Genomic DNA, 27697 nt, shown 5'->3' on the forward strand with positions numbered 1-27697 from the left:
GAATAGACTTCACCCCAAATACTAATTTAAAGTGGATGCTATTACTGCCCAGATAAAATCATGAAGCACTCTTATTTAATTCTAAAAGGACTTCGTCATTGTATATTAAAGCCTTGTTGACACTCTACCAGGCTGTCTGCATGTTTGGCCCTCGCTTCATTTGTCACACTTCATTTCACTTGTGTCTTCTGTGGTGGTCTGTTTTTTCTGCAGCCTTGTTAGCCTATTTTCAGTACCTTCTGCCAAAGACTTTTACACATGTTGTTCTCTCTGCATAGCACACTTATTTACCTCCTCACTTGGTTAGTGCTTACTTGCCCTTCAGATTTCAGTTCAAAGGTCACTCCTTTAAGGATGTCTTCCCTGACTAGGTTAAATTCTCCTATTATAGTCTCTCAAAACACCACTATCTCAATTACAGTTTTATGTCTGTGTGATTTTTAAATCAATATATCTGTTTCCCCAACAGATAATGATAAGTTCTATAAGGGCAAGAACCCTGCCTGTTTGTGCTAACCATTTTATCTCAGAGCCAGGTGAAAGATAAATAAATATTTATTTAAAGAATAAATGAATGAACAGTAATTGGTTTTGGAATACGTAGCACCTAAGGCTGGGGTGAAGTTGAGCATCATGTTCCCAATAATAGCATGGTAGAGAGGAATAGCTGTTTGCTAGTTGTTTTCCACATGCTAGGAACTTTAGACACATAACCTCCTTTAATCTTCGTGGCAGTCCTCTGAGGTAGATATTATCCCCATTTTACTACTGAAGAACAGGCTTAAAGGCAGGAAGAAACTTGCCCAAGGTCATAGGGTTGGGTGGGTGGGTCACAAAGGACTCATGCTGATACTCACTGCCCTGGGCCTTCTCTTTCCGCAGCACTTCCTCCTGATCGCATGGTGCTGCCCAGACCTTCTACTTCCTTTCCCATCCCTTTCACAAGTTGAAACTGTGTGTGAAAGCCAGCTGGGTGAAACTGGTTTTCCCACTGATGGTGTGGGTCTTCAGCAGCCAGGTGGGTGTCCTCACCCTCCCTCATCTTTACCCTCCACCCTCTTATGTGTGTCCTCCCTGTAGTATGGCCCCAACTTAAACTGGTCGTCACTATTTTGGATCTGGAAACTTTTTGCAGAGGGCACAGAGTTACTGAGAGGAAATACTGCTTTGTATAATTCCCTGGAACATGAAACTAAAACAAATATTTTCTTTATAATTGGTAGCTCTGTGTGGCCATTTCTCTTGGAAGATGCTATTAGGGACACAGCATCAGGATGGGCATGGCTAAATCATTTTTCCACAGTGTTGGTGGGTTTTCTCTGATTCATCTACCTTATGACCAAAGGTGGGATTTTGAAGACAGCTGACTGAGCCTCTAGCTGTGATTTATTGCCTTAACAGAGCAAATCTAACTGGCTCACATGACAATCAAAGCCATGACTAATGTTCTCCAAAACTGTTCTAAAGTTGAAGGTTGATGACTATTTGAGCAACAGAAGAATGGATATATAGGAAGTGTTTATTATCGACACTTGCAACACAATCATTTTGACACAATTTAATTCCCATCGACTTTCCTTTCTATTTCAGTGAGAACTTCCCTATATCCTCCCCACCATATCTACCTACCTACTCAACATCTTTACTTGTATATTTTTCTTCCCTATTATTTTTGTGAATCAGTTGTTTGAAGGCCAACTCCCATACTTGTGTATTAGACCTCATTCCTTATTGCCTCTGCGGGAACATCTCTTCAGCCTCACTCTTCCGCATGACAGAATTTTCCCTTTCTACTGGATCAGTCCCATTAGCACATGGACTTGCTGTAATTCCTCCTAAGATAAAAAGAAATAAAACAAAACCAAACATACAACCTCTCAGCAACTACCCTATTTTTCTGCTCTCCTTCACAGGAAAACTCCTCAAAAGACTATCTATGCTTGCTGTCTCCAATTTCTCTCCTCTCATTGTCTCTTGAATCCTTACTACCAGACTTTTATCCCTACTACTAAGTTCAAGCATGAATTCTCAGTCCTCAAATTTCTCAACATAATGACATTTGACACAGTGGATGACTCTCTTTATATGTATTTTTACTTGACTCCTAAGGCACCAGTCTCTCTTGGTTCTCCTCCTATCTCACTGGCCACTCTTTCTGTCTCCTTTGACGAATCTCCCTCACTCCCCAAGCTAACTGCCTAACTCCAAATATTGGAGTGCCCTCGGCTAGTCCTTAGCTTTCTTCTCTTCCTTGTATACACTCACACTTCAGATATCTTATTCAGTATCATGATTTTAAGGATCAACCACAAGCTTACGACTCTGAAATTCCTATCTGCCGCCCAGACCTCCCCTGGGACCTCCAGACTCATATATTCAACTGCTGATTTGATGTCTTTCTACTTGGATGTTTAACAAACATCTCAAACTCACTATGTCTAAATTTGAATATCTGATTGTCATCACCCTTCAAATGTGTAACCCTGCATCCTTCACCATCTTAGTTAATGGCACTTCCATCTTTCCACCCACTCAGGCAAATCCTTTAGACTCTTTTTTAACTCCTCTTTTTTTCTCATACCCCAAAGGCAACCTATCAGGAAATACTATTTATTTCTATCATGATCAAAATATATCTGCATTCAACTACTTATTATCATCTTCACTACTACTATTCTGATCCAAGTCACCTAAAATCTCTTGCCTGGATTTTGCAGTAACATCCTAACTGGGCTTCTTGCTTCTGCCCTTGCCCCTCTACAGATTATTCCCAACATGCGGTGAGAGGGATCCTTTAAAATGTAAGATAACTTATGACACTTCTCCACTCAAAATTCTCCGGTGGTTTCCATCTCATTTCCAGTAAAAGCCAAAGTCCTTACAAAGTTCCTACAAAGGCCTACTTGGCCTTTTACAATCTACCTCCCAGTGAACAATTTGACCTCATCTCTCCCTTGCTCAAGAAGCCTCCCTGCTGTGCCAAGCACACTCTGTGCCTAGTGGTCAAGGCCTCATATGTTCCTCCAAGTCCCCTTTTCAGGATCTTGATTTCTGCCTTGGATAATACATGGCTCTTGAAGATCAAAGACTTGGGGAAACATGAATGTCCATGACTCTACCATTAGGCACCACTCCTAAGCCCACAGAGGTCTTGGGGATTCAGAACTCTAATGAACATCACACCTAGCTTTGCATGAACACATACGTACAAGTGCTAGTGCTTTGAAAAGTACAATCCTTGATGGAGATGCAGTGTATGGCTGTTGAATTATTACTGTTATTCTCAAAGATTTGGAGTAAATGAGGAAGACTCTTTTCCCAAGAGAATCAAAGCTTCACCTAACTAGACAAGGCTCTTTTATTGCTAAAGGGTTCCACCCAGAATACAGAGACATCCAGAGTAGTCATGGAGACCCAGGAAAACAGTGCCTCCAAAGCTTAGCAGAGGTATCTGACCAATAGTGTAATCCCCCCATAGCTCTGGGGTTGCTTCCACTAGCTAGTCCTCAGACTGCCCTACTTGCCTATTTACTATGTCCTTTTGGCTTCCACCTTGTTGATATCCAACCAGCTGCTCAAACCATAAACTTTGTTTCTGGGAGTCATCCCTGAAACTTCCTCTCCTCCATTCCCTTTATTCAACGAAAAATTAACCAAATCTTGGCAATTTTGCTTCTTAAATATCTCTTAATCCACCCATGTCTCTCCTTCTAGCTCCTTAACTCCTACACTAGTCCAAGCTACCATTCCTTCCTACCCAGACCACTGCTAGAGTGGATGTATACCCTAATCGATTTCTGGCCCTCTCTGGTACATTCAGTACAGCCAGCATATTAATCTTAAAATGTAAACCTCATGTCACCTGTTGCTTAAAATCATTCAACGGCTTTTCATTTCTCTTAGGAACTCAAATTCTTCTACAAACTCTGTGTCACTCTCCCTCCCGACTTGAGTGTGAGCTGGACTTAGTGACTTGCTTCCAAAGAAGAGAGTGTAGAAAGGGGAAACAAAGTAACTCTGCAGTGGAGAAACCTGGCAAATACTATTTTGGCAAGGTGATCAAGGTTAACATCATCAGTTGACAGCATGTAGCCCTTGATATCATGTGATGAAAAGGGCTTTTAATTTCTGTGGTATACTTCCCCAAAGCTCATAACCCCAGGAAAATATCAAACACAAATTTAGGGACATTCTACAAAATACCTGACTAGTACTCCTATAAACTGTCAAGGTCATCAAAAACAAGGAACGTCTAAGAAATCATCATCAAGAGGAGTCTATGAAGATGACAACTAAACATGATATGATGTCCTGGATTGGATCCTGGAACAGAAAAAGGACATAGGTGGAAAAATTAGTGAAATCCCAATAAAGCCTGGAGTTTAGTTAGCAGTAATGTACCAACGTTGGTTTCTTAATTTTGACAAATGTACCATGGTAATATATGACGTTAACATTAGGAGGAACTGGATGAGGGGTATCTGGGAACTCTCTGTATTACCTTTGCAACTTTTACAGAAATTTAAAATTATTCTAAAATAAAAAGTTTATTAAAAAGCAAACAGACAAACCAAAACATCCCCATGTCATCTGGACCCTAGTTCTTTAGGCTCATCTCATACCTCCTTCTTTCTGATTCCTTGCTGATTAACCTCCCTGGCCATCTTTCATGCTATTTTTCCGTTTAGGATATTTGTATACACAATTGTTTCTTCCCAATACTATATAACCTTCCCCAGCTGCCTGTTTACACTCACACTCTCATCAAGTTAATGCTTACTCAGCCTTAGGATTTCAGCTGAAAAATCACTTCCTTGGGATGGTGGTGGTGGTTGGGAGGAAGTGAGGTGGTATCACACAACCTCCTGATCTGTCTAAATGGAGAGAATGGTCTGTGCAGCCTGATTATGTTATAGTTTGTATGATAGTTCTATTTCTCCCTGCAAATTGGCACTTGGTTTATACATCAAGTTACAGTAGTGCTTTGCAAACTTTAATATGGATACAGATCACTTGGGATCACGTTAAAACAAAAAGGCAGATTCAGTAGGTCTGAGGAGGGCCTGAGATTCTGCATGTCTAACAAGTTCCCAGGTGATGCTGATGCTGTCAGTTCATGGACCATACTCCAAGCAGTAAGTATTGGTAAATGGATCCCATTTTGGTGTGCTGATGAAAATTAAGTTTTAGGTCTATAAATGTAAGGATGAGACCATGGATACAAGTGAATTCAGTGCTTGTTTTACCTTTGATGATAAAAACTCTGTCTATTCATCTTTGCTACTCCCTCTCCCAACTTGCCCCATCCCAATACACTTGCTCAATTTCCACATAATTTGTTGAACCAAAGGTAAATGCAACCAGTGAGGCCTCATGGCAGTGGGTCATTGAGTTTTCCCTGGTGACTTTATGGCTTTTCTTTTAAATTTCTACAGTGTCTACCTATAACCTAGCTGAGGGGTCACCCTTTTCTGAATATTCCCTAGTTTGTCATATCACCCTTAAAAGGTGGTATAGTACTCTAGCTATGGTTTGATCAGTGAAGAGTACAATGGGTTTCTCCTCTTCACCTGGACTCCATTAGCAGCTTGGTATTTTATTAGCCTCAACCAACTGCTTTCCTACCTAGTTGGCTCAAAACACAGCCTTCACTGACTGACTTAAATATCCACCCAGCACCCACTCCATACTGGGGCCTGTGCTGAGCAATGAGGATACAGGGAACTGAAACATGGTCCCAGCCTGACAGTCCTCTGGTGAAACAAGAGCAGAGCTGGGACGGAAGAGGGGAGGCAGTTTAGCTTCGGTCTTGGAGATCCCGGCTTAGAATCTAATTTCTTCCACATAGTAGCCAAATAAGCTTGGGCAAGACACACATGATCTCCAAACCTGTTCCCTCTTCTGTAAAAATACTGTAATAATGCCTACTTCATAGTTTGTTTTGAAGACTATAGAAGAGCATGTAAAGAATTTAGCATAGTGCTTGGCATAGAGTAACCTCAATAAATGTAGCTATTATTAATGGTATTATTCTAGTCAAGATGTCAGTTCTCCTCTCAGCCCTAGTTTTTTTCTCCACTCCATACTAATCAGTCCTATGTGAAGCCCAAAAATCTACTCACACAACTGTGCAATAAGGACCACTGAATATTTTGTCAGGGAGAGAGGTGAGAGCTTTACATCAACCATTAAATAACGTACAACTGAAAAAATCCTTTCAGACATTTTTGTTCTTCAAAGTTCCTCTTCCTGGCTCTGTTGCTTCCAGGGACTTTTTGCTCTCTCTCTCTTCCCTCAAATGCAGGGGAAACTAACTTTGTGAACTCCACAATTCTTTCTTTCTATTTGAGTCGCTACCCTCCCCCTCTTCTCCAAAGAAGCCACATAAAGTCCCCTGATCATCATCTGCACAGCAGTTTAGGGACCATCTTTTTATTACTTTGGCTTTTACTCTCTACTCCAAGTAGAGCTTATGAAAGTATTTCTCCTTAAAAAAAAGTGAGGGACTAGCCCAGTGGCATAGGGCTTAAGTTCACACGCTCCACTTCAGCGGTTTGGATCCCGGCGTGGACCACACACTGCTTATTAAGCCATGCTGTGGTGTCATCCCACATATACAACAGAGGAAGATGGGCACAGCTGTTAGCTCAGGGCCAATATTCCTCAGCAAAAAGAGGAAAATTGGCAGCAGATGTTAGCTCAGGGCTAATCTCCCTTCAAAAAAAAAAAAAAAAAGTGATATACATGGTAGTTTCCTAGGAGGAGTTCTGGTGAATAAAACTTTCTCCAGATCAGAACATTATGATAGCTCTGAAGTCAGCTGTACACAGGAGTCTATGGGAGCACAAAATACCGTGGTAATGAGTGGCAAGCGATAGAGCTGCAAAGGTAGTCTGGATCCTGGCTGAGAGGGATCTTGTGTCCCATGACGAGAAGTTTTTACAGGGGCCATTTTTAAAGGAGATAGTGATATGATCAGAATGTTTTCTTTCTAAGGAAGCTAGGCTTGGCAGTGTGTGACCAGGTAGTAGGAGAGGTTAATGGCTTGGACACCAGTTAGCAGTCTGCTGTAATAGACGGTTAGTAGATGTATGTTGACTTGCACTTGGGTTAACTAAAATTTCTAATTTTTTCACAGGATGATCTCTCTCATTCCACACTGTGCACACTTATTTATTTATTTAGTTAACAGGTTCTTTTTTTATCTTTTATTTTGAACTAACTTTATCTTACAGAAAAGTTGCAAAAATAGTACAAAGTTCCCATATACCCTTCATCTAGCTTCCATTAACATTAACATCATAGTATAAGTATCCAAACAAAGAAATTAATATTGATACATTACCATTAAGTCATCTACAAGCTTTATTTGAATTTTACCAGTTTTCCCACTAATGTCTTTTTTTCTGGTCCAGAATCCAATCTAGGACAACTAAATGGTATTTAATTGTCAAGTTTCCTTAGTCTCCTCCAACTTGTAACGATTTCTTGGTCTTTCTTTGTCTTTCATGACCTTGAGACTTTTGAAGAGTACTGGTCAGGCATTTTGTAGAATGCAATTTGGGTTTGATGTTTTTTTCATGATTAGATTGTGGTCATACATTTCTAGCAGGAATACCACAGAAATGAAGTTGTATCCTTTTCAATCATTGTATTAGGGGTTACATGTGTTTTATTATTGGTAATGCTAATATTGATTACTTGGTTAAGGTAGTGTCTGCTAGGTTTCTTCACCATTAACTCTCTTGTGGAGAAATACTTTGAGACCACCAAAATGTCATGTTTCCGTTTCTTATTCTTTGGCTCACTAATTTTAGCAGCCATCAATAGTTCCTACCTGCAATAATTTTTAATACAATGTTTGCCTAATGGTGATTTTCTATTTCCATTATTCCTTCCACATTTATTAATTGGAATTACATGAGGAGGTATATGCCTTCATATATATATATATGTATACACACATATATATGTATATGTATACATATATATATATAGACACATACACATATTGGTATGGACTAATGGATATTTATTTTATTCCATGGGTTATAATATACTATTTTTATTTTCTTGCTCAAATTGTCCCAGCTTTGGCCAGTGGGGACTCCAATTTGGTTCCCGGCTCCCTCTTGACATGTTCCCTTTGTTTTTCATCATTTTCTTTGTGGCACCACAAGATGGTCCAGGCCCTTCTTTTTCCTGCATTAACTCTAGAATCAATCATTTTTTCCAAGAAGCCTTGGTTTTTTTATTGGAGAAAGATATTTAAAAACCAAGATCTGGATGCTAGATTTCTTTGCTACTGGAGTGTCATTGCTTCCAGGTCTTCTCAAGAACAGAGTTAGGAAACATGTGTCTATGTATTTAAAACACATATCTCTATTTCTGTATTGATCCATTTGTATATATTTAAAACCATGAGGTCATACTGACACTTTTAATTTCAGTCCAACACCACAGGATTCAGTCCACCCTTCCCTCTTTCCTTATTTGTAATTTGTTCTTCCAACAGGGAGAAACTTGACTCTCATTATCCACATATGTTTACTTATTTGTTCAATTCTAGAATAAAGTAGTTTCACAGTTGCTAATTTATACCCCTATGAAAAACAAATGTCCTAACTAGAGTGCAATATTTGTATAGTCATTTTTGTCTTTAGTCTTATGGTATACAGTCAAAATACTGTTTTCCAAAGTTACTTTAGTGCATTTCTTCTCCATCCACTTCATTGTGGTTACGTTAATCATTTACAATACAGTTCAGTTTGTTTGTCCCTGCTCGTATTCTATTATGGTTTCCCATCGCACCCTGGTTGTACGTATGCATGTATGTAGGTAGGTATGTAAAACATTACCACGGTTCTAAGAGTCAGAGCTATACAAAAAAAGTATAATCAAAGAAATGTCTCTTCCTCCATTCCCACTGCCCCATTCTTTCCACCTTGTTCTCAACCATTCCCTATAGTACCCAAACTTAGTTTCTGGTTTATGCTTATTGCATTTTTTTTCCCCAGAAATGAGCAGATACGTGAATATTTTCTTTTATTCTGTTATTTCTTTTATTTTATGGGTATATAATTCACATTAAATTCACCCTTTTAAAATGTATAATTCAGTGGTTTTTAGTATATCCACGGTGTTGGGCAACTATCACCTCAATCTAATTTTAGAACGCTTTCATCATACCAAAAATAAACCCTGTACTCCACTCCCCTTTGCCCCTAGCCCCAGCAACCACTAATCTACTTTCTGACTCTATGGATTTGTCTGTTCAGGACATTTCATGTAAGTGGGATCATACAATATGTGGCCTTTTGTGTCTGGCTTCTTTCACTTAGCATACAATTTTCAAGGTCCATCCATGTTGTACCATTTTATATTCCCATGATTTGGGAATATTTCAATTTCATCACATCTGCGTCAACACTTATCTCCTGTTTTTTTCCTTTCATCATGGCTACCCTAGTGGGTGTAAAGTGTTCTCTCTTTGTGGTTTTGATTTGCATTTCCTTAATGCCTAATGGTGCTGAAATCTTTTCATGTGCTTACCGGTCATTTGTATTTCTTATGTGGAGAAATGTCTGTTCAGCTCTTTTGCTCATTTTAAAATTAGATTATCTGTTTTTTTATTGTTGAGTTGTAAGAGTTCTTTATATATTCTGGATACAAGTCCCTTATCAGATAGATGCTTGTGAATATTTCCTCCCATTCTATAGTTTGTCTTTTCATTTTCTTGATGGTGTCCTATGATGCACAGATGTTTTAAATTTTGATGAAATCCAATTTACTTATCTTTTCTTTTGGTGCTTGTGTTTTGGGTGTTATAACTAAGAAACCATTGCCTAACCCAAGGTGATGAAGATTTATGCCTGTTTTCCTCCAAGAGTTTTATTTTACCTCTTATATTTAGGCCTTGGATCTATTTTGAGTTAAATTTTGAATATGGTGTTAGGGAAGGACCCAAAAAGGCAGTCCTGGGTGGTCTAGTGTTAAAAATTGGTCCTCTCACCACTGTGGCCTGGGTTCATTTCCTGGTCAGGAAATCACACTACCCATCTGTCAGTTGTCATACTGTGGCAGCTGCATGTTTCTGTAATGCTGAAAGCCATGCCACTGGTATTTCAAATACCAGCAGGGTCACCCACAATGGACAGGTTTCAGCAGAGCTTCCAGTCTAGACAGACTAGGAAGAAGGACCTGCCACCCACTTCTGAAAAAATTGGCCATGAAAACTCTATGAATAGCAGCAGAGCATCGTCTCATATAGCACGTGAGAGCATGGAGCAAAAAGATAGGGCAGGGTTCCTCACTTGTACACAGTCTCTAGGAGTCAGAATCAACTCAACAGCACTAACAGCAAAGGGGTTTAACTTTCTTCTTGTCACGTGGTCAGGACCATTTGCTGGAAAAGATTATTCTTTCCCTATAGAATTATCTTGGCATTCTTGTCAAAAAAATCAATTGACCATAAATGTAAAGGTTTATTTCTGGACTCTCAATTCTATGCTATTTGCCTATCTATCTGTCCTTAAGCCAGTACCACGTTGTCTTGATTTGTAGCTTTGTAGTAACTTTTGAAGTTGGAAAGTGAGTGTTTTCTGACTTTGTTCTTCTTCTGTTTTGGTTATTCTGGGTTCCTTACAGATCCTTACGAATTTTAGGATCAGCTTATCTATTTCTGTGAAAAAGCCATATTTGATAGGCATTGTACTGACCATAGATCAATTTGGGGAGGACTGCTATCTTAACAATATTGTCTTCCAATCCATAAGCATGGGATGTTCTTTCATCCATACAGGTCTTTCAACAATGTCATGCAGTTTTCAGAAGTTTAACACTTCTTTTGTTACATTTATTCCTATTTTATTTCATTTTATTTATTTAGTGTTTTTAAAGATTGGCACCTGAGCTAACAACTGTTGCCTTTTTTTTTTCTGCTTTTTTCTCCTCAAATCCCCCCCAGTATATAGTTGTATATTTTAGTTGTGGGTCCTTCTAGTTGTGGCATGTGGGATGCCGCCTCAGCGTGGCCTGATGAGCAGTGCCATGTCCGTGCCCAGGATCTGAACCGGCGAAACCCTGGGTCAGCGAAGCACAGCACACGAATTTAACCACTTGGCCATGGGGCCGGCTCCATTTTATTTTCTTGACGCTATTGTAAATGGAATTTTTTTTTAAATTTCAGATTATTCATTGTTTGTATATAGAAATCTGTAATAGTCAGGGTTCTCTAGAGAAACTGAACCAATAGGATACATATATTCCTAATCTTATTATATGCACCTTATATCTTATCATACATACCTAATAATACACATTCATAATATATATAACTCATATTAATATTATCTCCTGTTTTTTATGCATATATATATAAATAACACAACAGAACTAATAGGAGATATCTATCTATAAAGCGATTTATTACAAAGAATTGACTCACATGATTAGGGAGGCTAGCAAGTGCAAAATCTGCACAGCCATTGTCCCAGTCTGAGTCCAAAGGCCAGAAGCTGCTGTAGAACTATGAAGAGCCAGAAATATGTCCCAGTTTAAAGGCAGTCAGGCAGGAAGAACTGTATTTGTATACTGATCTTGTATCCTGCAACTTTACTGAACTCATTCATTAGTTCTAACAGCTTTTTACAGATTCCTTAGGCTTTCCCATATATAAGATGATGTCATCTGCGAACAGAGAGAGTTTTACTTCTTTCTTTCCAGTTTGGATGCCCGTTTTTTATTTTTCTTGCCTAATTGCTCTGTACCTCAACTTTTAAAGAGTTCTTTATTAAAAGAGATTAGCCCTTTGTGGTATATGTTGCAAGGATCTTCTCTCAGTTTGCCAGCTGTCTTTTAATTTCGTGTATTTTTTAATGATATGCAAAGTTTAAAAAACTTTTATGTAGTCAAATTTATTAATCTTTTTCTTTTATTGCCTTTGGATTTTGAGTCATACTGAGAAAGCCTTTCTTTCTCTATATCAAGGTTAAAGAGGAATTGTCCTCTTTTATTCTACTACTTGTATAGTCTCAGTTTTTATACTAGATCTTTAATCCACTTGGAGGTTTTTCTTACGTATGGTATGAGGTTTCGACATAATTTTACCTTAAAAAGATTTTTTTTTAACCTCTTTTCTTCCTTTGCTCAACATTTGTTTTTTTTAAGATTGGCAGCTGAGCTAACAACTATTGCCAATCTTTTCTTTTTTCCTTCTTTTTCTCCCCAAATCCCCCCAGTACATAGTTGTATATTTTAGTTGTGGGTCCTTCTAGTTGTGGCTTGTGGGACACTGCCCCAGCGTGGCCTGATGAGAGGTACCACGTCCGTGCCCAGGATCAGAACCAGCGGAACCCTAGGTCCCTCAAGCAGAAGGCGAGAACTTAACAACTCAGCCACTGCCGGCCCCCTAATTTTATCTTTTAAGAAATGGCTATCCATTTGTCCCAGCACCATTTATTAAAATGTCCCTGCTTGCCCCATCGATTTGAGATGCCACCTTTATCATCCACTAAACTTCCATGTGGCTTCAGGTCTATTTCGGCACTTTCTACTCTATTCCGTAATTTCATTGTGTATTAAGGCAGCAGTAGTACCACACTATTTTATTACACAGGCTTTATCATGTGTCAACGTCTGGAAGGGCTAGTTCCTCCCTGTGGTCTTTCACTTGCAGTGTTTTCCCAGCTATTCTTAAATGCTTATTTTTCCATACGAACCTTAGTAAAGTTGATTTATTAACATAAACTTTACTGAATTTTCACATAAACTTGCTAAATTTTCTCTAAACTTCCAATTATTTTGAAGTTTGATCTCTTTATCCATTGAATAATTAACGCTCTCACCTGTCCATTGGATCACTAAGTGTCAGCGTGTGAGGGGTACATCTGACGTACAAGAGCCTTTCTCCAGGCCTAGTTATTCCCTTGAGTTACCACCTTCTCTCCTCCTAATCCACGTCAAATGCCTCGCAAGAGAAAGAAAACATGGCGTCTCCATTTCCTCATCATCTGTTTCTGATGAGGAACAGAACTTTTACAGTAGGAGCAAGTTCATTATTCTGTAGTGAAAATACTGTTGGATCTCGAGCCTGTAACGAACAGGGCAACTTATTTCTTGAGTCCTAAATTCTCCAGACGTGAACAGAACGGACATCCTGATCTAGTAAGAGAAAGCCACTCTGCATCAATGATCTGTCCTGACGATCACCTATAAACCGGCTTCTCCGACCTACTGGGAAAGAAAAAGAGAGCAAGGCGTTTTGCAAAAAAAAAAAAAGAAAAAAAAGAAAGAAAAAAAAGTCATTTGGCCTCTAACCAGTAGGACTGCATATCATATACATTTCTTTCTTCTGCTTTCCTTTCAGGCCCTTATAGCCCCAGTACTACGCCACACAAGGCACGTAAGGAATCAAGAGCACTGCTGGTTGCCTTTTACTACCGGCCCAGCGTGGTTAAGCGGGCTGAGTCGTCCATGGTTGCAGAGCTAGCTAGTAGCTGGGCACACGGTGCACAAGCTGCCATTCGCTACTCGCTGGGGGAGGGGCAGGAGTAGACTGCGAAAGTGGCACAAAGGTCGGGTCCCAAGGTCTGTAGGCGACCTGCGCCCGCGATCCGGAAGCGGGGGCGCACCTCACCGAGCCCAGACCCTCCCCGAGGCCGGCGGATCCCGCAGCGTGCGGACAGGGGCGGGGACTAAACCCGAGGGCGTGAGGGCGGGATCGGACTCGGGAGATGGCGGCGGCAGCTGTGAGTGGTGCTAAGCGGCGCCTGCGGGCCGAGCTGAAGCAGCGTCTGCGGGCGATGAGCGCCGAGGAACGGCTACGCCAGTCTCGCCTCTTGACTCAGAAGGTGAGACCACGAGGACCGCCACCACAGCGGACCGACTAACTGAAGCGCCAGACCGCACCGAGCTTGCGTATCTGCGCAGGCGCAGGCCTCCAGCGCGCGCACGTCTCGTGGGCGCGCGCACGTTCGTTCGTGGGTGGAGCGGTGCTGTGGGGCAGGGTGTTTGGGGAAGAGCGCGGGTATGAGAATAGTGCAGCTAACGAGGGAGAGCATGGGAGTAGGTGACAGACTTCTCGGTGGGAGGGGAGTTTGGTTGAAAGGATGGCACCGTGGTGTTGAGAACTCCTTAATGGGGATAATGAAGGTGCTGAGGTAAGAGCAGCGTGAGAACAGGAAGATCTGGTGGGGGAGAGGGGTGGACGCCTGAGCGCTAAGGTGCATTCAGTGAGTCTTAAAGATAATGAACTACGAGTCTGAGTTCAGTCATATCAGTAAAATGACCAGAGAAAGATGCAGTTACTTCAGACGAGGGAACACAAAAAAGGGGGTAGAGATGCCCAAAGACAGAAGACAAATGTTGACTGCGCTTCACCAAGCATGTGGAGGCCTGGGCCTCTGTCTCTGAAGCCTCAGGGCCCAGCGTTTTCCTGTCATGCAGTAGGGTGAACATTAAATCCTTTTTAAATTAGTGAAAGAATCAACTGATTATCGTACTCAGGCTGCCCAAGACGGTAGGAAGCAGAAGAGAGGAGTTAGGGGAATGAGTGAGGTTCCCTGTCTGCTGGTTATAAAAACCTTGGTTTTGTCGCTTTCGCTGACTGACTTGCTACATATTTTCAGTCTGTGTATGTAACGCCAGTTTTCTTGTTAGTAAAATGGCAATCATATCCTGTCGTGAAGGCTTGTTCTAAAGATGTCTGGGATCTTTGTTGGTTACCAGAGGAAGAAATATTGATGTCTTATGAATAAGTAAATATTGGTAATTCTAAGTCAAATTAATGATTTGTCTTCTCCAACAGTCTGTCTCTGGTGGGGATACTAGTATTTTGTTTGGAAATTAGCGTGAGAACTCTTTTCCTTGATGTCCTTTGAAATTAGATACGCCATAAGAATTTAATTACCCTTCACTATTCTGTCTTGCATTAGTGTCTCAAATTAAAGGTTCCTATGGGTTAAAGCAGTAAAGCAAATACACACATTTCACCCCGCTCTTCGTATATGTAAGTGTGCATGAGGGGATCTATGCAGATGTTAGTTTATTCATTCAAACGGAATTATTTTAGCTGTTATGAGGAAGGCATTACTGGGTGCTTTAGTGGATGCAGTGCAGTAAAGGATCTTATCCTTACTCTCTGTGCTTAAAACTTAGCTAATTAATTCACATATATTCGACACCTACCGTGGTCCATACTTTGCTGTGTATTGGGTTGTAGGGATGAAAAAGGTATAATCGTTGCTCTAAAGGAGCAGAGAGTCTAGAAGAGGAAACAGATATATGAATAAAGAATTTCAATACTGTCATATATGATAAAGTTAAGCACCAAAGCTGTAGAAGCATAGCTTAGGGGAGGGGGAGTCGGAAGTCTTTCTATAGGAAGATGTTTGAGATGAATTTTGTAGTACAAGATGAATTTTGTCAGGGGAAGGGAAGATGGAACAGGCAAACATGTGGAGGAATACTTTGGCAAGAGAAGGAAGGACATGATAGAATATGGGCTTTGGAACTGCGCAGATCTGATTTTAATCTGACTCCACTGCATTTTAGCTGTATATGGCCTTGGGCAACTCTTCTAATCTTTTTGAGCCTCTGGTTCCTTATCCATAAAAGGAATAATATCCTTGTAGCTGTGGTGTGAGGGTTAAAGAGATGTGTAAAGGGATGTATTCAGTGCTTTAAATATTTTTGATGTATCCTTTAGGAAGAGTATATTGGCAGCATTTTGGAAAATGGGTTGAGGAAGGAAGAAAGAAAAAATATATGGAGACCAGTAAGGGACTGTTGTGATAACTCACGTGAGAGGTAAGAAAGATGCAAATGAGGGCATGGGTAGTGAAGGAGGAAGAAAAGCAGGTAAATGGGAGTCTGTGCAATGAGAATCAGGGAGACTTATCAAATAGTTGAATAGAGGTTAGAGAGTACTGGAAAAGGAGGAGAGTCAGCTGTGATTGCAAAACTTAGAGCTGGGATTAAAGGTATTTACTGTTACTAGGCACCAGGAATGTAGGAGTTGGAACAGATTTTGAAGCGGCCTGGGGAAAATACAGATAAGTTCATTTTGGCTTCTTTGTCTGTAGATGATTAGAATTTATAAACTACAGGTAGGAACAGTAGCTATGTAGAGGTAGGACCACTGACAGCAACAGAGTGACAACTGAGAGCTGGCATCAAAGGAGGAGAGAGAAAAATTAAAAAGCAGAACCATGACTCTCGGTAGTAAATAAATTTTACCCCATACAAACAAATATACACATATAAGAAATATGTTTCACAGCCTAGTGTTTCACAACTCTTACTACATACAATAAACTTTAACATTTTCTATTTCATTAAAAAATGCTGATTGTAACCCACTGTTGCTTTCATGACCAACCAATGGATCATGGCCCTAAACGTCGATGTACTGTGACTAGAATAGTGTTTTGTAATGGAGCATGTTCAGTAAAGATATTAAATGATCCGTTTCTTCCAATAATTAAAAAAGGCATATTAATTCTTAATGACACAGTGCCTTTATTAGAATTTAGAAATTTATCAGAAGAGTAATGTATGGTAAAGAAATTCAACTTTATGCCATATCTTGACTCATTAACTGAATAAGATGAGGAAATTAATGTTCCTGACCTCACTTTGTCTTCCATTCTGTCTACCAGTTTCTGACACCAGTATCATTATACTTACATTGTCAAATTTTATAATATTTGTACTCTGTTCTATAACCATAATGAATCCACTGAGCATTTTGTGTGGCTGATTTCCAAACTTGAAATTGAAGTAAATAGTATTTACAATATTTTAGTCATATAGATAGTATTCACTGTAGAACTAAGTTGTGTGATAGGATATGTAAGAAAAGGATATATAGTTCTAAGTTACTAGATGTGTGTGGCTAGCAGGGGAATGTTTCAAGTGTCAATACCAAATATTTTCTTTTTTCTTATGCTCTTCAATTACTCAAAATCAAGCCATATTTCAGTTTGTTCCTATTTGGAGTATAAATTTCTAATTTAGCTCTTTGTTTTTCGAGGAGTTTCTTGTTGCCTTTATGTTTCCTTTTTGGCAGAGCAAGAATATGCCTTTATCTTATCAATAGATTTTTTTTCATTTTGTCTGTTAAAGTAGTCCACTTTTTTTTTTGAAAGCACACCAGCCCCTGCTTTCTCTGGTCTGATTTCCTTCTAGCCCATTGCATAGCTATTGCCCTGGGGTTCCTCTTACTCTACTTCTAAGTTAGGACTGTTTCTTGAATCCAGTGTCTTCTTTCTTGGATTTCTTTCTTTCTTTTTTTGCTTCATCTTATTAGAGTATATCTTCAAGTAATTTTTTTTTTTGAGAAAATATCTATGGGGGTAAGCTTTTTAATACTTTATACCTTAGAAAATGTCTTTACCCTCATATTTGATTGATAGTTTAAATTTCAGGTTTAAATTTTTTTTTTTGGTGAGGAAGATTGCCTCTGAGCTAACATCTGTGCCAATCTTCATCTATTTTGTACGTGGGACACCACCACAGCATGACCCAACAAGTGGTGTATAGGTCCATGCCTGGGATCTGAACCTGTGAACACCAGGCTGCCAAAATGGAGCATACGAACTTAAGCACTATGCCACTGGGCTGGCCTCTTAAAATTGTTTTTCCTTATTCTACTCGCCCCCATGATCTCTGTTCAATCTGTTATATCTTTGATTACTTCTTTTCCTTTGTGCCTTTCTGCAATTCCTGTTAATCAAATAGTGAAAATCCTAGATTGATTTTCTATGTCTCTTACTGTTTTTTCTCCTTTTCCTCATTTCTTTGTTTTTTTCCCCTACTTTAAGGCTTTTTCCTAAATTGTTTTAATTTTGGTAATCTTAATTTCCAAGTATTATTTCTCAATTCTGTGATTGCTTTCTTTCCATAGCAGCTTGTTGTTGTTTTATAGATGCAATTATCTTCTTGAATTTGTCTGAGAAAACTAATACGAATTTAAAAAAATTCCCTGTTGTGTGAATTATCTCAGTTTCTTGCTGGATCATCCCCCACCCCCTTTTTTTAATCCTTCTATTTTGTGTTTTGGCTTTCTAAAATGTTTGATGAACATTTGTCTGTACATATTTATGAATGAAGGTATAATAGCAAATGGGGGTTTCCTTTGCCTCTTGCAGTCACTTTGGGGTTTCATGAGAGAAATGGATTCTGCTTGACCTACATCCATGTTCTGTGAGTGTTGTGATCTGCTCTTTTGTCTGTATATATGTCCCATGCACTCTCTGTCTTATAGAAGTAGTCAAGTCTCTATTCTCTTGTTCTCAGTACTATAATGGTTCTCTCTTTTTGTGCTTTTTTACGGTCATATGAGATTTGAGGAAGGAAGAAGGATAAATGTGTATGCATAGTCTCACTCTGAATTTTAACTCATGTTTATTACTGCTTATTCAGCTCTTGATTTTCTGTATTCTGCTTTAAAGAGAACAAGATAGACACTTAACTTTCTCAGAAAGTGCTTGGGTGCCAAAAAGCCTCAGAGCTGGCCAAGGTCTGGGTTTTGCATTTCCTTTTGCTTTGCCTATTTCAGGCCTCATAACAGCTTAGTAACTTCTCAGAAAGATGGAGTTAACTTCCTTTCCTTAGCACGGTGCTCTATCTACTTAATTTCTGTGTCCCTTTTTATTAGGAACAACTTGACTTTCTGTACCTGTATCTTTCTGCCAGTCATATTTATAAGCCACTTTTGCAGTATCTTCTTTTTTTTTTTCTAAACCAGCACTTGTTTAGCATGATTTCATCATTTGTTTCCTTCATTTTTGTATTATGCTAGTCAGGTACATTTTTCTTTTTTTTTTTAATTTTTATTTTTTTCGGATGTACATCATATTTCGAATTCTGTATACGTTACATCATGTTTATGCAGTATCTTCTTAGCTTAGAGAACGTGGAAGAACAGAAAGGGAGGGGGAAAAAAAGCGAGCTAAGTGCTAACTTCTGAGTCTGAGAAGTTCCGAGATTGTTCACTTTTCTATGGTAAGCAAAGCTCAGCCTCCTTGTCCTGCCTGATGAATGATTAAACTGAATATGAAGGGATTCTTTCACCCAGGTCCACCTTCTCACAACTTGGCATTTGCTTTTAGAGGGTCTTGGCCTCTCCGTAATCCCCCTGTCTCCCATCTTTGTGAACATTTTAACATTCATTTGAACAGAAGAGTTTTAAGAAATGGGATGGAGGTGGGTAGAGCTAAGAGAATTATATGACATGTTCTCTGCCTCCTGGGAGCTTACAGACTGGTAAGAGTACTACGTATAGGGCACATGAAGCAATTAGTAATCAAATCCTGACAATACCTAATTAAGTGTTAAGTTATATGTTAACTCTAAATGTTGTAAGGGTTCTGCAGAAGTTAGGAGAATTTAGGGCTTGAGTTGGGCTTAAATGGGTAGAATTTAGGACGAGAGAAGCCTGACAATCCAAGGAGTGAAGAAGCTTGTGGGAGCCAAGGTTCAGAGTTAAAATAAAGCAAAGACTCTAGGGGAAGTGTGTAAGACTACTAATGACTGCTAGGATGGGTAGATGGAGGTCAAACCTGGAATTCTTGAAACAGACAGCAGGGCCCCACAGTGACTTTTTAATGAGTTTTCACACTTTAACTAGACTAGGCATGCCAGAGGGATGTAAAGGGATCGGAGAAGTCAGTGTTGGGCCCAGAACTAAAAGTCAGCCTTCAGGATGCAGCACTGTCTGACCCACTATACCGCTGTGCTTTTTTTTGTTTTTGGGTAGTTGAAAAGTTGTAGAAGGCCCGGAGAGAAGGGAGAAAGTGTTAAAACTGTTAAGGGGAGTCACTCTTTTTGAAAGTGTAATCTTGGAAAATATAATTGCCATCATTTCCCATTAGGTGATTGCCCACAGTCAGTATCAAAAATCCAAAAGGATTTCCATCTTTCTGAGCATGCAAGATGAAATTGAGACAGAAGAGATCATCAGGGACATTTTCCAACAAGGCAAAACCTGCTTTATCCCACGGTACCAGTTCAATAGCAATCACATGGATATGGTGAAATTAGCATCACCTGAGGAAATTTTGTCACTTCCCAAAACATCCTGGAATATTCATCAGCCTGGTGAGGAGGAGGTTCGGGAGGAGGCCTTGTCAACAGGTGAGTGTTACGGTATTACAATTGACATTTTAGGATGCTGTCAGATTGTGAGAGGTTGTTAGACCCCTGATCCACTTGTTATGTTTGGGTCGTTGGGGGTTGCTTTTCCTTTAAGGATGAATTTGTCTTTCACGTATACTGGGGTACCCACATTACCTGGCTTAGGATGAGATGCCCTCTGTAAGCTGCGAAGAGTCAGCTGTAATTGTGAGGTATTAAGGTATTGTGGCCTTTTCACAGACTCTTGCCCTGACCTTGTGAGTTGAATTAAACATTTTCACTGAATAATATTATCATTTCCCATGCTTTCAATTATGATCTGTATGTTAATGAGCACATTGTTATTAATGCTAATAAACATTTGTATCTTCATTGCGGACCTGTCAGTTACCATCTGGACGTGTCTACTTGGATGTCACATGGGCATCTCAAACACAACATGTTCCAAACTGAATCATATTCTCCTCAACTGTTACTACCATGTGTCTCTCCCAGTGCGTAGTACCATCAGCCGCCCAATTGACCATGCCAGAAATCTCAGGATCAGCCTTGGCTCCTCTCTTTCTCTCATGTCCCACGTGTGGTCTGTTGCCAAGTCCTGATGATTTTACTTACTAAATGTTTATTGAATCTGTCCATCTCTCTCCAACCCCACTGCTAGTACTGTAGTCTAAGACACCATCTTCTCTTGCCTGGGTTATTGTAACAGCCTCTTAACTGTACTTCCTCTTCATTTCTTGTATCCTCTCCTCCCACTCAATCTGTTATTTACATAGTAATTGAAACAAGATTTCAACAACACAAATCTGGCCACTTCTCTCCCCTGTTTAAAGTCTTTCAGTGACTTCTTGCTGCCCTTAGGTTGAAGTAAACACTCCTTAACGAGGCTCTTCCTGATTTGGCCCTGCCTATCAATCCTTTTGTACATCTTTCTACTCCTCCAATTCGTAGTCTGAATTCCAGCCACTCTAAATATCTCTGTTTCCCAACCCCACTTTGCTTTCTCTATTGCTGAACATTTGAATGTGCTATTCCCTAGCCAACAGCCACTTGGGAGATTTGATCATTATCAAGCAGTTAAAGAGCTGAAAGCAAAACAAGCTAAGGGTACTATTTTGAAATCTAGTGCCTCAAACCTGTCTTAGAGGTATATATTTTTGATTAAGACTTAAATGGTTCAACAAACCCCAGCCAGCTTTATGCAGTCTTCTCCCAATTTCTGTCCCCTTCCAAAATAGCAATATAAACTACAAAATCACTATAAGAGGGTGGGAGGGGACAGAGTCAAGGGCTCACAGTAGTATGGGGATTATCTACTTTGCTACTGCAGCTTGCGCTGTATTATCCAATCCTGCACTTTGCTAGATGTTAGGCACCAAAGGTATGATCAGTGTCCTCTGTGTCCCACATCAGTAGACCAGATGAATGCCAACGTTACAAAACTCTTTCATATCTTCCAGAAGAAAGATGGCAAGCATTTTAAGACAATGAGATATAAGAGAGTATAGCAAACCCTGGAGCGTAGCTCAGATTTATAGATAAGGAAAGATAGGAATTGTAGGCTCTGATGTTGCTCATACTTAATGCAGCTATTTCTCCAGACTCACAAAACTAAAGGTGGAGTCCAGGATACTTTCCCAGTTTTGTTTTACTATAGTAACAGCTCCTCCAATGCTTGCATCGTCTCTGTAACATCTCTGCTAATTGAAATTCTGCTTGGTGTCTTCCAGTAACCAGTGCCGCCAGAGGCAGCCATTGCCTTTGTAGAACAGCTCTGCCCCTTCTAGAGTATATTCCTTAGGTTAGCTAAAATGTGTCACCCTAAACCTTCATGCATTTGTGCTATTTCTGTTTAAGTACAGCAGTGGGAAGAGTAAGGAAGAAGCATGATGTTTCCTTATGATTTAGTTGCACTTCCTGGTGAGGATAAACTCAGTCCAAGTAAATGAGCTAAATCATTTATGTATGGTTTTTAGCACATCATTTGGCATAGGAGCTATTCAGTCAGTGGTAACTATTATTGATTTGAAGCAAGGAAGGTAGAATTATTCATTATATGGTCAATACATTGCTAGCTGAGAGTTTAACATTTTGATTATTTCCAACAAACATTTTCTGAGCATCTACTTTGTGTCAGACACTGTGTTAGCTCTGGAAAGATAAGGTCCTGGACTTTAAGGGGCTAACACTCTAGCAGGGGAGACAGAAAACAGATGTAAATAGAATAAGTATCCCAACCTGCAGTATACGTCAAACATAAGTGTCAAGTGAAAAGATGCAGAATATTAAGAATATAGAGGTTCAGGGCTTGGACCTGAATGGATAAAAGTCCACTGAAAAAGCTGGTTGTTCATTTTTTTTTTTCCCTCCGTAGCATTTATCCGTATATATTTGTGGGACAGAACGCTTTTTTTCCCCGACATGTTTTTCTTTGCAGATACTTGCTGTCTGGGTTGCAAAAGGATAGGCGATATACCTGTAGTTTTTTGCAACTGCAATGTGGGAGCTGACGCTCTTCTTCACTGTTGTTTATAGAAATGTTTGAGTAGGCAGTCTCTGCTGTTTGTTATTTCCCAGCATCACATTCTGCATTGTGGATTTCTACGTGCATCAGCAGCTTAGAATGTGGCAACTTCAGTGCTAAAGTATAAATCTAGCTTCATAATGTTTGGGACAAGCTGATTAGTGCTGAGATTGTCCCCAGTATAGCTTTTCTTTTTTTTTTTTTTTTTTGAGGAAGATTAGCCCTGAGCTGACTACTGCCAGTCCTCCTCTTTTTTGCTGAGGAAGCCTGGCCCTGAACTAACATCGTGCCCATCTTCCTCTACTTTATACGTGGGATGCCTACCACAGCATGGCGTGCCAAGCGGTGCCATGTCTGCAGCCAGGATCCGAACCGGCGAACCCCGGGCCACCGAGAAGCAGAACGTGCGAACTTAACTGCTGCGCCGCCGGGCCGGCCCCGTCCCCAGTGTAGCTTATGAAGTCTAATTTTTTTTATTTGCTCAAGTTATCTTGGCTTGAGAAGAGTGAGCTTTGCTGTCCTCAGTTGCAATCATAAGTTCCTGAGCAAAAAATTTCATATGGGGTATTTTTGAATTATGTATACAGCAAAATAACAGACAGGTAAATGAAGTAGAGGGGCTGCCTCTTTACTGAATTTATCCTTAAAGTGAGGGCTGCTTGGGCAATTAGATTAGCCAGGAATCTTTCCATTGAAAGTACATAATCTTATTCAACCTTGCTTAAGCAAAAATGGGATTTTTATTGGCCCAGAGACTGAAAAATCCACAGAGGGCTAGCTTTAGATGTGGTTGGATCAGTCATTGGGATCCACTCTATCTCTTCCTTTGACTCTGCTTTCATGTGTGTTGGCTTCATTTTTTGGTGCCACATGGTGGTCCATGGCAGCTCTTGGTTCCACAGCATCCTTACTGCTAGCAATCCTAGCAGAAAAGAGCAGGTCTGTTTTCTAACAATCCCAGTAAAATCCTGCTCTTAACTCTCGTTGACCCAAATTGGGTCAAGTGGCTATCCAAAAATCAATGTATGGCCGGGGATGTGGACTTCGTTGAGTGACGTAAGCCTTGATCTTACCTGCCCATCCCTGAGCCATTTGCTTTTACCAGGAGAAGGGATGTGCTGACTGACTAGGCTGGGTCCTATGCCCACCTCTCAGCCTTACTCAAACCTCTGAGCTAAGAGCAGGGTGGGAGTGATTCACCACAGGAAGAAGAGATACTATTTTCAGAAAAGGGAAATGGATACTGAACAGTCAAAAATCACACTCACCTATGCTGTCAATTATTTGTGGAATTCTATGGAATATATCAAGCTCTTTGCAGTCATAACTTTGTTAGTGCTGAATTTTTATTTCTGATCTTTCTGAAGGCTCTTTAGGAATTCATACCTATGTATGGGTACCTGACACATAACTTAAATAAATGATCATAATGAAGACTTTCTAGTCCTCAACCAAAACATTTTTAAGTAATCGAATGGGGCAGGGTCAAGGACAGAGTCTTTGAACATGACATGTGCAACTTCCTTCCAGATTGTTCATGATCAATACTTTTGGGAGGGTTAGGATTAGTTCATTGAAAGTAATTACCATTAAATTGACCTCATTTCTTTCTTTAATAGAGTTGCATGGCATCTGCAAGAAAACAGTAAAGAGAGAGGGTATGAATTTCATCAAGGCATTTAACAGAATCATGATATCCTTGAGAATAGGCTGAAGAAATTTGGGTTGAATCATAATACCGTATTCAGAAAATGTTCATTGAGCACCTCGTCTGTGTGCGGAGTGATGGGGATGTAGTAGAGAACAGGGTGGGCCTGGTCCCCACCGTTGAGGCGTTAGTTAGCCTGTTGTCCTCACGCAGGCACGTTTGTGCTTAGCATGTCACAGGGCTCTCTCCTTTTGCTGTCCTGTTCAGCTTTTTGTTGCGACTTAGCTGTCTCACTGTCCCTAAATTTCAGCATGTCTAAATTCATTCTTATCATTCTCTTTGTGTTTTTTCACATTTCTGTTAGTAGCCAGTTTGCCAACAGAGAATTATCCTTGTCTGTTCCACTCATCCAGTCATCAAATATCACCAGATTTTTGTTTGTAATGTTTTTATCCCCTGTCTCTCTAATTCCAGTTTGGGGGAATCCTTTGTCTATAATTTTGATTCTTCGTATCTGTTCCATTGGAATAAACTTCAAGTCGGTTTCCTGGCCATATTAATTTTCCTAAAATTCCTTTTTGTACAAAGCTCATCTATCCTGTTCAAGCCTTGCCCTCTGTACTGGATCGATCTGTATGCCTGAGCAGGCCATGGTTCCTGCCAGCTAATTGTTGCCAAGAAAAGGGACATTGGATAAAATTTCAACATTCAGGTCACTGTCTGGACCTTATCTATCTTTCTACCTTGACTCCTGCTTCTCCTGCTGCCATTCCTCTGCTTTAGCCAAAATGGTCTGCTGGAAGTCAGTATTTCACAGTAATCGAAAACATAGATTTGGGAATCTGATAAACCTGGATTTGAGTTGTAATTTTGCTCCTTTCTAACTGTGTGACTTTGGAAAGGTCGCTTATTTCCTCTGAATTTCAGTCTTGTCACCTACAAATGGATATCATGAAACTACCTCACAGGCCTGTTGTGAAGCTTACATGAGATGATGTCTGTGAAGTGCTTGGCACATAGTAGGTGCTCAGTCAAGCTTGCTGCTTTGGCTGCTGTTGAGTTGTTGTCTGAGAACATGCTATGTGTATTACTGTGAAATTTGCTGATACTGTTTTTCCAGGCTAGAATATCTTCTGTGTTCTTTCAAGGCAGTATCTTTTAGTCTCGTGTTTAAGATCATTGCCTTTTGAGTCGGACTGATCTAAGTTCGAAGCTAGGCTATACGATTTGGGCAACTTACTTATCATCTCAAAGTACAAAGTTTTTCATTTGAAAATTGGGGATAATAACAGTACTCATCATTGTATTGTTGAGAGGATGAAGTAAGATGATGTATGTGAAATGCCTAGTTCAGTCCCTCGTGTAGTTAGTTATCAATAAATGACAGTTACTATTAATAATAAGCTGCAGTTGTCTTCTCCAAGCCTTCCTTGGCTGCCCCTAATATATTAGTTCCTTTCTTCCCTAATTCTCATTCACCTGGCATTTGACATACTGTATACTCTTGTCTTATTAATTCTCCTTGGAGGTATACTTCTTTTCTTTGCTGATAGACTTTATGATATGATTTAAGTAAGGTCTTTGTTCCTGATTCCAAGCACAAAGCTCCTAAAACCCTTGGAATTTCATAAGTGATAAGAATGATAAAGATGTCTTAATATTCATAACAAACCTCTTTCAACCGCACTTGAGTTTATGTTAATGAGATGACTTTTGGACCCCACCTAAGGATGGGGCCTATTGCCAGGGGAACCAACCATGTGATTAGAGGGTTGGAACTTTCAGTCCCACTCCTCTGACCTCTGAGGTGGAGAGAAAGGCTAGAGGTTGAATCAGTTGCCAATGGTCAGTGATTCAATCAATCATACCTTTGTCATGAAGCCTCCATAAAAACTCAAAAGGATGGGATTCAGAGAACTTCTGGGTTGGTGAACACATACGGATTCAGGAAGAGTGATTTGGCCAGACAGAGCATGGAAACTCTGTGCCCTTTCCCCATACCTTGCCCTATGCATCTCTTCCATCTGGCTGTTCCTGAGTTATATCCTTTTATAATAAACTGGTAAACTAGTACGTAAAATGTTTCCCTGAGTTCTGTGAACCACACTAGCAAGTTAATCAAACTCAAGGAGGGGTCCGTTAGAACCTCTGAGCTGGTCGCTCAGAAGCAGGTGACAACCTAGACTTGCCATTGGCATCTGAAGTGTGTGTGTTGGGGGCGGGGACAGTCATGTAGGACTGAGTCCTTAACCTGTGAGATCTGACACTGTCTCCAGGTAGATAGTGTAAGAATTGAGTTGAATTATATCCAGTGTTGGAGAATTGCTTGGTGGTGTGGAAAAAACACACATTGGAGACTTGGACTCTTTAATAGCAGGGACCTTTTCCTAAATCATCCATGTTCTTGGTGACTCGCATCTTGTACGTCACATCATAGGCTTTCAGTAAAAGTTTCTTGAGGTGAAGCCTGCACTAATATGAATTCAAAGAATGCTCATATAAATATTTTTTAGCCATTAAAGGAAAGTTGGATTTTAAAAATAGTTATACGTGTGTACGTAGGGGCACTTAAAAAAGTATATCAGAAATAGTTGTTTTCTAAGATACTTTAACATTTTTATTTGGTATTTGTGAGTAAAAGATTAACATCAGTCCTGGGCTGGAATAACCTTGCAGTTGATCTTCTTTCAGCGCTGGTTTTAGGGAAGCTATAGAGCTAAGATCAAGGTGGAATGTTGTACCTGCCTTGTGGCTAGGTTCTACCACACCTGGGTTGGGAGCTGTAAGTCAGTGTGTAGGCCTTGGGTCTGTGGGTAAAAGACTGGTAGGAACTGGCAGGTATCAAGGGGACCTGTATGCACCTTGGCTCTTGTCATTTCCTGTGTGGGTGAGGGGGCAAAAGAAACTGTACTGGGGTAGCTGCTGGGCCCAGGATGAGATGAAGATGCTGTTCTGTGTCTTTCTGTAATGCTAAGTACACATAGTAATACCTAGATTGAATGCCTGTTGTGTCTCCTGAATCAGGTGCCAGGTGAAACCTGTAACAACTGCTGGGTCCAGTCTGTGGGTGTTACCTAATAATGTTCTATGGAGACTCTAACACTACTGCCACCACAAATGATTGTTAGACTGTCCATGAGAATTGTTTAACTTTTACTAAGCCAAGAAAGAAATAGTTATAAGACCCTACATGGTTTGATATTTTGATATGATTTACAGCAACAGCTCATGCTCTTGCTGCAGCTGGTGTTTCTAAACCTTTGACACGTGTCTCTCTGGTTTCAGAAGAATCCTCTTCACTAATTTTATTTGAACTTTCAAAATAAATTCATTAATAAAATAAGTTAAAATAAACTACCATGACTAGAAAGAAATTATTTTTAATAATT

At 40.0% G+C, this 27697-nt stretch overlaps 1 protein-coding gene across 5 annotated transcripts in view; it reads left to right on the plus strand.

Annotated features, from left to right (window-relative positions):
* Positions 1-11930: 11930 nt before the first annotated feature.
* Positions 11931-27697, plus strand: part of MTHFS (methenyltetrahydrofolate synthetase) — a 209714-nt gene continuing 193947 nt past the window's right edge. For 3 of the 5 annotated variants that reach the window (XR_011526141.1, XR_011526143.1, XM_008539715.2), the window contains exons 1-2: positions 11931-13850; positions 19875-20136. Coding sequence is in view for 3 of the 5 variants with exons in the window: in XM_008539715.2 (XP_008537937.1) it covers positions 13734-13850; positions 19875-20136 (379 nt within the window). In the remaining 2 variants the exon portion in view is untranslated. Of the gene's footprint in view, positions 13851-13870; positions 19006-19874; positions 20137-27697 lie in introns of those variants that run through there. The other 2 variants (XM_008539716.2, XM_070572939.1) reach the window with 2 other exon arrangements.

The sequence above is a fragment of the Equus przewalskii genome, chromosome 1, assembly GCF_037783145.1.
Source record: "Equus przewalskii isolate Varuska chromosome 1, EquPr2, whole genome shotgun sequence".
Lineage (NCBI taxonomy): Eukaryota > Metazoa > Chordata > Mammalia > Perissodactyla > Equidae > Equus > Equus przewalskii.